The sequence below is a fragment of the Argentina anserina genome, chromosome 6 (genome assembly GCF_933775445.1).
Source record: "Argentina anserina chromosome 6, drPotAnse1.1, whole genome shotgun sequence".
NCBI classification, from domain to species: domain Eukaryota; kingdom Viridiplantae; phylum Streptophyta; class Magnoliopsida; order Rosales; family Rosaceae; genus Argentina; species Argentina anserina.
In genome coordinates this window covers 31,984,453-31,998,142 of record NC_065877.1, presented here as the reverse complement: position 1 = coordinate 31,998,142, position 13,690 = coordinate 31,984,453, and the positions used below count along the sequence as shown (strand labels likewise).

Sequence of the window (13,690 nt, the reverse complement as noted above, 5' to 3'; positions counted from 1 at the left end):
GTCAAATGACTCATTTCGACATATTTTCGACCTCCCGCTGAGTCGCCGACCCTCCCTCCCTTTGGTTGATACTTAGATCTCTCATTATGTTTGTGTTATTTCGAATGTAGAACACTAAATTATTTAATTTATTTGAGATTTTGAGTTATTTATAAAAAATTTGTTATGTTTATTTTTTTGTATAATTTAAATATATTTAAATATAATTTTTATTTCGACGTTTCCAAAATATACCTGCTTCCTAAAAATTTTAAAAAAAAACGCTTCCGTATTTTCAAACGTTTCGCTTCCGCGTACCCGTACCTGATTCAGTACAGCCTAACGTAGAGCAAACAAAATTTAGAAATAGAGCACACCAATGAAATCCAAATATCTACCACTTACGACACAACCTCAATTACCAGATATTAACCACAAACGAAAGTATAACCACTGTATTCAAGGAGACATATAAAGCGAATTGAGATATTTAATACATTGTTTACTTAAATGTTGTCGACATCATTATTTGAAAGTATGATTTACAGGAACGTAAAGAACCACATGTTGTGAAACAAATAGAGAAAAAAAGAGGATGCTATAAGTAACTCCAACCTATTCTATTGGATGTAAGCAACAACATCATGCCAAGCATCATCTAACTTCTTGGTTTGTGTTTGTTCCCTCTCTTGGACATCAGGGATAAGCTTCACTGGCACTCACCCCAACCCAAGTTGCATTTGGACTATGAGATCATGTCAGCAATCACAACATGTCTCTGATAAAATCAAGATTAAGTGTGTCCCGGACAATAAGGAACAATCCAAGAAAAACAACTACTGTTATCCCTGATGACATAATTGTCTGTTCCACTTCTAAAGGGAGTTTTCTCCCGCCCCTAGCAGCCTCTATAAGTATGAAAGCCAATGTACCTCCATCTAGAGCAGGTAAGGGAAGGAGGTTGATCACTGCAAGATTAAGATTAAGCAAAGCCGCAAATTGATACAATCCATCGAGATTCGACCTAGCAACTTCTGCACCAACAGCAATGATGGCAACTGGACCCGAAACTTTACTAGCTGTCTGCGAGAAGTTTAAAACAGTCTGTTTTAAGCTATCCAAAACATTGAAAGACAAGCCCCAGAACTCTCTCCCTGTATAATTGAAAGCGTCTGCTATATTTTTGGGTTTAGCCTTCGAAAGCTTAACATTGGGTGATAACTGCACTCCAATTTTTCCTGTTCCATCATAATTCTCATCAGGGGTGACCCCAATCTCAAAATTCTGATTTGCCCTCTCAACTTTAAGAACCACATTTCTTTTTGGATTTTTCTTAATCACATCAACAATCTCTGTAACAGCATTAGGTCCCCCTTTTGGTAATTGAATTCCATTAACCTCAAGGATCACATCACCCGGAAGCAACCCATCTCGGGAAGCAGCAGAAAAGGGTCGAACATCCGGCACAAGAACCCCAGGATAGCCTTCTTGAACAGGCAAACCAACTGACAAGACTTGAGTAAAGATAATAGCATAGGCAAAAATTACGTTGGCAATAACACCAGCTGAAACAACTATAACTCTATCCAATATGGGCCTATTCTTCAGCAAATTTACATCATCAACTGGAATATCACTATCGGGATCATTATCAGGAAAACCCACAAACCCTCCTAGAGGAAAAGCTCTAAGGGAATACTCTACATTGTTGGCATTGAATTTAGCTAAAATTGGACCAAACCCAACTGCAAATTTACTTACATGAATGCCCTGAAGATAAGCAGCAAGGAAATGACCACTTTCATGAACAACAATGATGGCTGTCAACACTCCAGCTGCCTCCAAAACTGACTGAACACTCTCAAAGTTGCTATAATCAAAACCAGGAAGTGCACAAGACCTGAACTTTAACCTTCTCCTAATTGGGTTCCCACCCTTTACAGATAAAAATGGATCCTTGCAGAGCAAGTTGAGGTCTGATGAAGAGAACGAGCAGCAAGATAGGGGCTTTGGGAGGTGGGTTTTGGGTTTTGAGGGAAACTCAGAGACGGGGGACCTTGAACTGCTTAGCTTGATGAGAGACAAAGAAGATGAGGGTGGGGAAGAAGAGAGATTAATAACCATGGTTTTTCTGGGTGGAAGGTATTAAGAAAGGTGAGGGTGGGTATTGTGATAGAAGGGATTGGATAATTCATAGTATGTTTCTTTTTTAACTCATTTTGATTTTGTGGAGGGGAAGTGGAGTGACTTGTCTTTGCCTCCCTGTTCGTCTCCTGTGCCTTTTATGGGTAAAGGAAGGGCCCAACTTATCCTGGTCACCGGAAACAGTGTTGTTGGATTGACCAGCGAGGGGTGAATCCATGTTGAGACGTTCTGTACAGTACTGGGCCTTATTGTTGATGGCAACGTCATAGCTGGGCTGGGGTTTCTTATTCTTATATATTACATAGCTCCTCGTGCACTAATACATTGTGAAATGATTTGGCAATTTCAATTCAGTATCATTGCCTTTTGACACATATTACTTGTCAAGGGGTGTTGCTAAATGTATCCGACAACTATCTAAGACCCAATAGTATACATTTAACTCTCAACCGCTTACTTTATTCTCATAAAAAGAAAAAACAGATACCCATCAACTTAGCAAGTTAATGTTGGGTAGAAGGTCGGTGAAATCTGATGCAGATTGTAGGCGTAGTGAGGAAGCAGAATAAGCTGGATTGAGTGATCACTATTGTTGTGCAACAAAGGGTAAAATAGAAATGGACTGATTACTTTTTAATGTTGGGCAAATTTAGATATCTATTGGGTATATTTTAGACATGGTCAAACCTGAGATGTGATCATAAAATGGTGTCTTCTACTACTTTGGTACAAAAAAAAAACATGTATTGGACTTACGAATGATAACTAATAAAATCTGTATCATACGATAAATCATAAAATAAAACTACAATTCTCAAATTCTAAAATATATCACTAAAAATTACTCAAATCTGCTCAAAAAATTCTTATTGAATGATGTGAAAGATTACAATTTCTCAACAATTGTAGGTTTATTATTTATAAAATTCTCTAAATATAAAAATATCTATGTAATAAAAATGGTCAGATTTTGGAGCCTAAGGCGGCCGCTACTTGGGCCTCACCTCAAGTCCGGACGTGCATTTAGAAGCAATCTTGTTTACTAGTCTAAAAGGCCATATATGGTACACATTAATTTGAAATCAGGACAACGTGCTCTAGATGTGAGGGCGGGTGCTAGTGTTTGTGGGTGGCTCAACAAATCTTGGGGTGAAGGTTGTTTGGATTTATGGTAGTTTCCTTGCGGTAACACAGTTATCGCTTCCCTCCGCAGTCAATACTGCTGCATCGGTGGTTCGACATGGCTTTGATCAGTTTAAGGTGCTTCCTCTTGGCGTGGAAGAAGACCGACAACAGGTGGACATATTGGGGCAAAAAATTAGGTTGTCTGGCTTTCTTCTTTCAACAGTGATGGTGGTCAGAATATGGCGGTGGCACACTAGTTGGCATCAGTGCAGCACTTAGCAGCCCTGTCGTTAGGGTTTGGCAAGTTTAGGTCGATTGGGCTTTGGGCCTCTGCTAAGCCCATGTGGGTGTGGCCTTCGTTCTATCAATTAAAGTGGTTTTTTATGTATAATTTAATAATTGAACAAAAGTGGTCTTTGTGACCCAAAATATGTCTTTAGTTTGAATCTGGTCGCGGTAACAATTTGGTATGGTTGTTTCACTGATTAAAGTTTCTACATCAATAGTGGTCTAGGAAGCACGGACACGCGGACAAGGGTCCGTATTGCGTGTCCGAAACGGACACGGGCACGGACACGCGCGGACACGCTCGGACACGCGAACTCAATTTGGACACGGCCCGGACACGCGAGTGTCGGAATCGGACACGCGAGTGTCCGAATTGGACACACGGACACGCACCAACTCATAATAAAAGTGAAAGTGCTTATGGTGAGAATCGAACCTTGGTCAAGGCACCCAACAACTCCTCAACCATTCCAACAGATTCAGTTTTTGTTATATTTATGCACACTTTATTATATATATATATATAAGGAGAGAAACTCATGATAAAAATAAGAATGCTTGTGGTGGGGTTCGAACCTTAGTCATCCAAATGATCCAAAAAATCCTCAATCATTCCAAGAGATTCAGTTTTTGTTATATTTATGCACACTTTAATATATATACATCTAAATACTTTCAAATTTTTAAATTAAATTTTTAATAAATATATATATATTAAAATAATTTTAATTGACGTGTCGTCCACCACGTGTCCGTGTCCAAAAAAATTTATATATGCCGTGTCTACGTATCGAATCGTGTCCAATACAGACACTCGTATCCGTATCCGTACTACATAGATAGTGGTATTGTTAAATTAGCGACATAAACTGTCTTGAAAGGTGGGTGCTTCACTGCTTGGGTAGCTAATGTTGACTACACGTTGAATGATAATAGTTAGCTTTAATTGTAGACTTGAGATTACAAAAAGAACATTGTTATAGAAGTCAATCAAAGACTCTAAAGAAGATATGGAAAGTAATGACTAAAAATATCAAAGATGTCCATGAATTTTACCCCAAATCCAAACACATCTCCGAAGTGGGACTCTGATATTGATTTTGTTAGAAATAAAGACAAATGTAGCAGAAAAGTAAAACAATCAAATCGATCATCAAGGATCAAAAATATGGCCCCTTTGCCAAATTTTGTCAAATAGGCACATAAATCTAACAGCTTTCTATTTTCTTTTGACCCCCACACCCACCTAACCACACAACACTGGCCAGATCCAGGCCTCCTCTTAGTCCTCTACCAGCTTCTGATGCAAATATGACGATTCTATGACATCAATGTGTAACAAGAAAGAAAGGAAGCGATTAAGCTTTGGTGAATGTAACATATCCAAAAATTCTTTACAACGGTTTAATTTGTTTTTTTTCTCATCAAATAATGATCAAATAATGATATCTTGGAAAAAGCTCTTAGTATCGACATCATCAACAAACATAGGTCTCCAATGTGCGCGCAAAGATGAAGGAGAGGTGGCGACGTTGGAGATAGTGATGCTTCATTCGCTAGAACGAATCCTGCACGGATCAGATATGCATAGAACCATCGCCATGACAGAGACCTCGTTTCAAAGTTCATCTATAAGAGAAACTGAGAAAGAGACGAGAGCGTAGTACCATCTCCGGCCCGAAATATGTAGATATACGCTCTTATATCTACAGTTATATAATTTCTGAAATACACGTGAAACTAGTATATTGTGGGATCGAGTACGGTAGGGGAATGCATGTGTTGTGTTATCTAGTAGGGCTGGGCGGTTTTGTCACTCATCGTAACCACCATATCAGTAGTTCAGTACTCATACGAGTTACTATGCACGTTTTTGAGTTTATAGCTAGCTCTACCCTCATCGTCAAACCCCTACAAGTTTTTTCACACTTGGAGAACCCTGTGGTTATTGTGATCAGACACAATTATTCCCAGACCAGCCGTTGGAGTAACTTCCTTTAGCTCGTTCTAGGGTTTTGCCTAGCAGACGAGGGAAATAGACAGAGAGGGTTGAAAACATTAATGCAATCCCCAGCTGAAAGCAAAGGGACGGACGCCGACCCTACTGATGATACTGCAGTTATGGTTCCCTCTTCGCTTCATCATTGTTGATCATCCTTGCTAGCCTTGGACCATATATATAAACGATTCCTTCATTGACATGCTGTCTGTGTTAGATTCCCTTCCAGTCTCTAATCTCTATCATTTAAACTGTTCCTTAGATTTTTGTGGGATTTTCTTCTTCTGCTTCTCGATAAAACGTATGAATGACGGGTACGTAATAGCCATAATCTGGTACAGTCTATACATCAGTACACTGGTCCTATATAATTAGACATGATGTGCAGACAGCCACATACGCTCATATGTATCATTAACGACTTGGGCACACAACGTTCAAGCCAGTATCTTCAGTTGACCTGACCGAGAGAAAATATGCAAATTTTGATGAGCATAAAACATGTTCCATATTCCCTTCATTTTCCATATTAATCTTAGATTCTTTTTTTACAATCATTAGAAGGTTCCTGCAAGATTTTTTAGTTAACTAATGCGTCATTGGCTACTTTCATATTTATCGATCCCATGTCTTTGTGTTAATATCATATGAACGTACGTGTTATTCTTTATTCCTTAATTTCCATCTTTTTAATTTTATAACGATTTTGCGAGATCCTCTTTCAATTTCCTCGACAAAATAATTGAGTGTGTGTATATATATATATATTATATATATATATATAAGGCTAGTGGAGAACTGGAGATAAGGGCGCCCTAAATTATCCAACTACTCTAATGACAATCAACAACATCCTGCTTTTCTCACCTCGACAATAAATTGCCAAATAATGCTATTCATCTCTATACCACTCCGATGAGGAGAGTTTTATATGATAAAACCCTAGCATAGGAGCCGATGTTGAGAGTTTGAGGGCTTTGATTAACCTATCTACTTCTTTCAGATCTTCTTGTATGAAACTATGATCGACAGACCTCATGATAGGTAGATGCCATGTAAATTATCTTGATGGTGATCGATTTGTCATTATTACCTAACCCAGATTATTATCGATGAGAGGGGATGAGAATGAACATACCGTGATGCTCGATGTTTCTGGTCGATAATCAAGATGGAGATCGAGAGGTGCAAAAGGAGATATTGACGCGGCTCAATCAAAACACAGGACTAAGACTACATAGCCATATCTTCAAATTGAGACGCGTCAATACCTTCGTTATTGTATGTATCTACACCTTCCTCCATCTTTGTAGCCTGCAATTCGAAACCTAGCCTGGACCCTGCTTCTTGATCCATCTTCTTCCCCAAAACTGATCCAACCCTCCTGCAGCTCATGAGAGAGAGAGAGAGAGAGAGAGAGAGAGAGAGAGAGAGAGAGAGAGAGAGAGAGACTACATATCCCTAACTTTCTTAGAAGTCAGAAGGGAGGAAAGTGGGTCACACAATCTGAGAGAGGAATCCTCATACCTATTACCTGCTGCAGTTCGCTCTCGATCGAAGGATGTCTCTGAGTTATATATAGAACTCTGAAACCCGTTTTAGTATATGGACTTTTCTTCCTATGACCTGCCTTATATTATCAATATTAACTTCGCACTTTCCACGCATCATTTGCTGCATAAGGGGAGGCAAAAGGCCAATGGTCATAAAACCGAAACCACCAGTTGAAAAAGTTTTTGTGTTTATATACGTATGCCGACTTCCACTTAGTTTAATAGCTGTTTCTCGACCCATCGGGATTTTCATGTAAGCTGATTTCAGCCGTTTAATTTTGCCAATAAAAATAAGATTTCAGCCGTTTAACTTCTTGCCAAGCAGTGCACACTGTTGTGGCCGGAATCTCGGATGTCTTGTTGCGAATCACCTCTGACTAGATGGCCCGGCCACACTTTTCTTGTGGGAGGTAATCGCGCCGGTTACAAGGTTTGTTACGTAGGTGAAACTCACATTGTTGTACTTTTTATTTAAAACATAGCTTTGTGTAGTTTGCTATATATGCGTTACTGAGTTTGCTGATACCTTGTTTTCCGAGAGAATATATTAACGACGTTAGTAGCCAAGGTGGAGTGGTTCGCAAGTTTCTCAGTTTATAAATTATTTTGTCCTTGGACTATCCATAACCTGAGAAGTTTTAAATACACACTCTTAATTACTCAAAACACAACATATTTTTTCAGATTTCAAATCAAATTTTATATGTATGAGAAATGATCAAAACATACCTCTGATTAAGAAAATATATAATATTAAAATCTTAAAATTTCATAAACTAATAATGTAAGAAATTAAGTAACGAAATTACATTTATCCATGGAAAAAAAATTAAGTGGAAAAATTTGATTATCAATTCATCTCTTTATTTATTTATTAAAAATCATGATAATTTCCAAATTAGAATCTCAAACCAAGGTAATTTATGTTAAACCATTATGATCTTCTCATTTCATTAAATAAATTTTGGCGTCTTAAAAAAAATAAAGTCTACAATGAAAATGAAGAATAGGTAAAACTTTATCAAACAAGATGAAGAATGTAATTTTCGTATTTCATGTTTAAGGATTCGAATAACGAGTATATGTAAGGATTTCTTAATAATCAATATATGGACCTCTAGAAAATTTTATTATATCTTAGTACAAACTAATTATATGAAATCTATTAGAAAAATCATGTGCAATTATAAGATACTTTTAGTTAAGGGTGTTTTAGGCACTTTGGATTGTGTATTTAGTATAGAATTAGAATGAGAAATAAAATGAGTAGTATATTGAGTAATCAGTGTGTATTAAGTATTTAAGGGTGTGTATTAAAATTTCTCACACAACCCAGTTGATCATAGTCATAAAAAAATATAAGACCTAAAGGAGCTGTAATTTTTTTAATGGACTTCCATAACCCTACGCGTTACGAAAATGGAAACCATGTCTTGAATATTTTGATGCTTAGAGGCTTAGAGCAACTCCAATAAATGTTTGTGTCAAATTTGAATTTGATAATTGAGGTGACAATTGAGGTGGCTTATTGTCTTAAGCTAGTCGGAAAACACTCTAAAAAATCATGTTTTTTGTTACATGCTTTACAGATGACGGATTTATATAGTACTGCTAGGAGAATTGGTGAATTATAAACGAACTTATATACAATGTGATGAACAAATGGATCGGACCATCCAGGGTCACGTACCCTAGTCTGCTGATGTACCTGGTGGAATATTGCCAGTATGAAAAGCTAGAGTAGTAGCATTACGCCCGACGATCGATGTAGAAGGAGAATGTGTATAATCATTGACGAAAGGAAAGGAGATTGTCACCGAGTGGCTCGATTAATTGGGGACATTTGGGCCAAATTTTTCCTCACAAGTACCATGCCACATCGATCATATATGAAGTCTTAAAGCCGAATCCCACTAATCCAGTTATCAGATCAGAATACTGGAGGTAGGTGTGAGTAGGTGCCCCAACTAGATTTTACAAGGCAAAAGACAAAAGGTTGTTTTAGACGAAGTTTCTCTACGTTAGCCTTGATTATCAAACAGTTGGAAGCATAAATCGAGAACATATACATCGTTCCAGACTTCCAGTCATAGCTGGATACATCGACACCCAGCTACTTAAAATTATAAAAGAGCAACACTCTCAAACCATTGAAAGCTCCCAAACATAATTAGTTTAGCAGCACTACTAGCGCTCTACATATAAACCTAGACCACTGAGCGGAAGTGATTTTGGCATTTCAATATGATTTTGGCAGCTCTTAAAGCATCGTATCAGGTCTTTACTCGAGATTGATATTATGCAGATTTGGTGCTTTAGTACGTGAAATCTGTATCTAATTGGCTCGCCAGATCCACTCTTGGACTAATTGCAGGCCCAAGATGCACTTGCTAGTCAATGGGCCATAATTAGTAGCGCCCACAAACATGGCAATGAGGAGTGCTTTGTCTGCAAAAACCCTAGCTCGTGGGGGCAGATAGATTACGATCTAATGGTGCTATAGAAAAAGTCCAAATAAATGTAGGACATAGTACTTACTGATCTGGCTAATCAATTAGTATATCCATGCGAGCTTCGATTGATCAATCCAATAATGTAAGAAAAAAGAAGGAATGCGTTCAAACAATGACTCACTACAAGACATATGCTTAAGGGGATTGATCTATAGAGACACATAACACAAATGTTCATTATGCTAGTGTTTTTATTGTTTTATGGCACATATAAATTATATTTCCTCATATAAACACAATGTGACCTATGATTTCTCAAACTACAAATGTATTTCTACTCTCATATCTTGTACAAATACATTACACTTGTAGGGACACTTGGGCTATTTGTGCCCATTGACAATCCTTTTCTTTTGGTTTCCCATTCCTAATTTGGAATAATTGCAGATTTAGGCACACAAAAAATCAATATTTCATTACTTACCACAACAGTAACTACAGTAAGAATGTAGTAATTATTGAATTAAAAAATATATATTGAACTCAAATATTCAACAATACATCAACATAACTCATAACCTCTTGTCTGAAAATAAAAACATATCCCAAAATCTCTATTACATTCTCTCATGAACAATAGATCAACCCAACTCTATAAGAGGTGCAATTGGGACAACTGGTGATAATAAAGACATAGAGAGGCATATGCTGGCCATATTCGCTTATCTACTCTATCAAGTAGAAAAAAGTAGTAAGAGGTAGTCGGAACCTGACCTCTAACATCATCACTGTTGGAGCTTAGAAGGTGCACAAACAGGGGAACTGCACCATGTTCAATAACAACTTGATCTAGTGACACCATCATATATGTAGCGAGGATGCATAGATAGCTTAGTTGTGCCCCAATAAGGTCTAACTTTGGTTCTCTGCAACCATATAACATCACATTTAAATGAAGACTTTATATACTGATTTGAACAAAAGTGAAAGAACACATGCACGGGTAAGTACAACCTAAACATCCTACATTGTAACACAGTTCAGAAAATGAGATTCATATCGCTAGGTGACTAACTGTTCTATTCTTACCCAATCTTATAAGTCAATTATATATGTGTGCAAATTTACCAAAGGCTCTATACTGGTCAAAGATGCAATGCATTCCTACAAACAAGTAGGCAGGTTGTTCACCCCGTCGACGTGGGCGGTCAGTATCACTAGTAGTCAAGCTAAAACTTCTACAAGACGAAAGTATAATAGGACTATGATAATCCTGCAAAGAAAAAAGAGCTTCAACTGATTACTTCACAAGTTTTCAGCATGCATTGGAACTATTAAAACATATTGATACACCATTGAGGGCACTAGTCAACCATGATTTTATCTGAGTTTCACAAAAAAAAAATTATATCATCCCAGCTCCACTTCTTTGCACAACTTAAATAAGATGTAGCCTGTGACCTCCACCCCAAATTCCTCGATCAAACCTCAACATTACACAATTCAAAGTTGATGACAAAGAAAATATTGTCAGATTCCTTATTCTTGGAAGTCAGTTCAACCTATCAATTCAATTAAGCAGAACCACTAACCAATCAATTCAATTAAGCGCCAGTAGCAACTAAAATCATCTATTCTATACAACCTTCTTACGATTTTAGATTGAGTAAAAACACCAAAGTCACTACCACCAACTGTGAACCCGCAAAGTAGCAACTCCCTTCTTCTCGTCAAATAAACATTACGAACCACCCAAATCATGCTTTGCACTTTCTATATAACTTGTTCAAAACCCCAAAAGCACAACAAATACATTAAACTCGGAATAGCATCAATTACCAGTTCTTCCAATATGAACAGAAATCAAAACCAAGAGCAGCAATTCCAAAACAACATCAAAACATGAACTTCAAAATTCTTGCAAACTCAACCAAAACATAGGCACATGCAACATAGTTGAAGGATCAACTTCATTACCTGAATTCGAGTTGAAGCTCGCCGAAAACCAAAGAAGCGTGGCTGGAAAATGCAAGCTTCTTCACCTCATTTCTCTCTCCTGACTCATCCTGTCAGTAAACAAACACCACGAGCAGAACAAGCTCTAGACATATCAATTGAACAACAGACATATCAACTGAAATGACATAGAGGTAGCAAAATCTGCTTATCAATTGTACGGAAATAGCATATGCATCACAGTAGTTTGTAGGAGACACATATCAATAAGCTCTAGACAAAACATAAACCAAAAGGTTGAGATAAATCGGAAAAAGTAATTGCATTACATGTTCTCTTTGCAACGGGAAAGCAGGTAGCAATCTTTTGTTCCTGATACCTATTACTGAAAACAAGTATGAACAGATGTTGACTCCAAAACAAGGCGGTGAGTGAGTACCCAATTTGTAAATCCAAAATCACAACTCAATTTCAAGTCAACAAAACCCTAAACCCAATCACCCGCATTCAAAATACCTAGAATTTAATTCGCAAAACTAAACACGAGAAATCGAGAAACCCGATTGTTCTTTCTGACCTCGACCAAGTTCACCTCCTCCTCCGCCGCGCATTGTCGACGTCCACTACATACTACAACGACTTCTTCCGCGACTCAGTCTTCAAATTAGGGCATAGAGATGATAAGAACATTTTATGCGACGATATTACAGTGTAAATCGGTGTATTTTTATTTGTTTATTTCTTTAAAAATATCATATTAACTTGATTGTGTGTTTAGGTAGTTTGTGGAGTAATTGAGAAGTATTTGAACTTAATTGAGAAATAATCTCACCACCTGATAAGTAGAGCCTATCTATACTGAAAACCAACCCAAAAATCTGATTTCACAAGATAGCGGCCATCTTTGGGAGATTTCAACGTTCCTTGGATTTGCACCTCAATAGGAGCCTTACAAGGACCTCTAAAAGTTGCTCTCTTAACCAATATGTGCCCCTTGGAACAATGAGTTGCTCGGCTATGGTGAAGCACAAGCATCAGTCCAAGCTTGTGCTAAGGAATATGTTATATCAGAGTTAGATTTTCCACCATATTTTCTACTTGTCACGTCAAAATGACACGGGGTTGGGCTTTTGCTGTAGGCGCTAACACTAAGAACATGAATATCGACATGATAGTCGGCAAATTTAGACCCATCTTGATCTAAATAACGCGAATATGGTACTCTAGTTTCTGAAAGGTTGTGATCGTGCGTATAGAGCGTACCAACCTTGCAAAGAAAGAGATTCGTGCATCTTTATCAATCCCTATCTTTATATAGAAAAGTTTTGATATATAAATTTTCCTAAGAGCATCCGCAGCGGCGAGCAATTTTGCCGGCGTGCTCGAGCAGGAGGAGGGACCAGCCGGAGGAGCTCGAGCAGGAGAAGGGGAGGCTCGCACCGGCGAGCAGGAGGAGGCGAGCTGCTCGCCCAGTCAACCCAGCCGCGGTGCTCGTCCGATCGCTCGAGCAAATTTTGCTCCGGCGTTTGCTCGATCGCCTGGCGGAGCCCACCGCCCGTGGGTGACGTCAGGCACGGGCGAATTTTTTTTTATGTTAGGCGCGTGCAACGCACGCGCAAAAAAAAAAAGCGAGCCAATGAATGGCTGCCACGTGTCAAGCAGATTGGCCAACGGTCCAATTGATCTGGGCCTTCCATTTTGAATCAGAAATTTCGATCCAACGGTCAGAATTAATTGGCAACGGCTACTATTTGATCATAACGGAAATAAACCCAAAAAATTGTAAAAAAATCCCCAAAATTTCAAAATTCTCCCAAAAAATTGCCTATAAATACTACTTCAATTTGTTATGAACTCACACCAATTTGTGCACAACAAATTTCACATCTTCCTCCATCTCCTCTCTCTTTTCGTATCTCCTCTCTCTTTTCGTTTAGCATTTTTTTCTAAAACAATGGGCACCCATTGGCTTCCTTCCGAAGATTTACAAATGTGCATTTCTTTTGTCCGTCATAGCATTGATGAATATGACGGTAACAAACAAAAGAGGGACAAATTGTGGGAGACAATTCATTGCGATTATATGCAAAATTGGGTGCTAGCACCGGGTGAGAAACCTCCGAAGGAGCCAACGACCCGAATCGCGCTCGCTTCTCACTACAACAAGTTCAAGCTACTCTTGCAAAAATGGG

General features: G+C 38.2%; 1 protein-coding gene across 1 annotated transcript; it reads right to left on the bottom strand.

Moving 5' to 3' along the window:
* Positions 1 to 426: 426 nt before the first annotated feature.
* Positions 427 to 2,182, bottom strand: LOC126799260 (probable membrane metalloprotease ARASP2, chloroplastic). The gene has a single exon (XM_050526426.1). It carries the CDS (start codon positions 2,101 to 2,103, stop codon positions 745 to 747), a length of 1,359 nt encoding a protein of 452 aa, XP_050382383.1. The 5' UTR covers positions 2,104 to 2,182; the 3' UTR covers positions 427 to 744.
* Between the last annotated feature and the right edge of the window lie 11,508 nt (positions 2,183 to 13,690).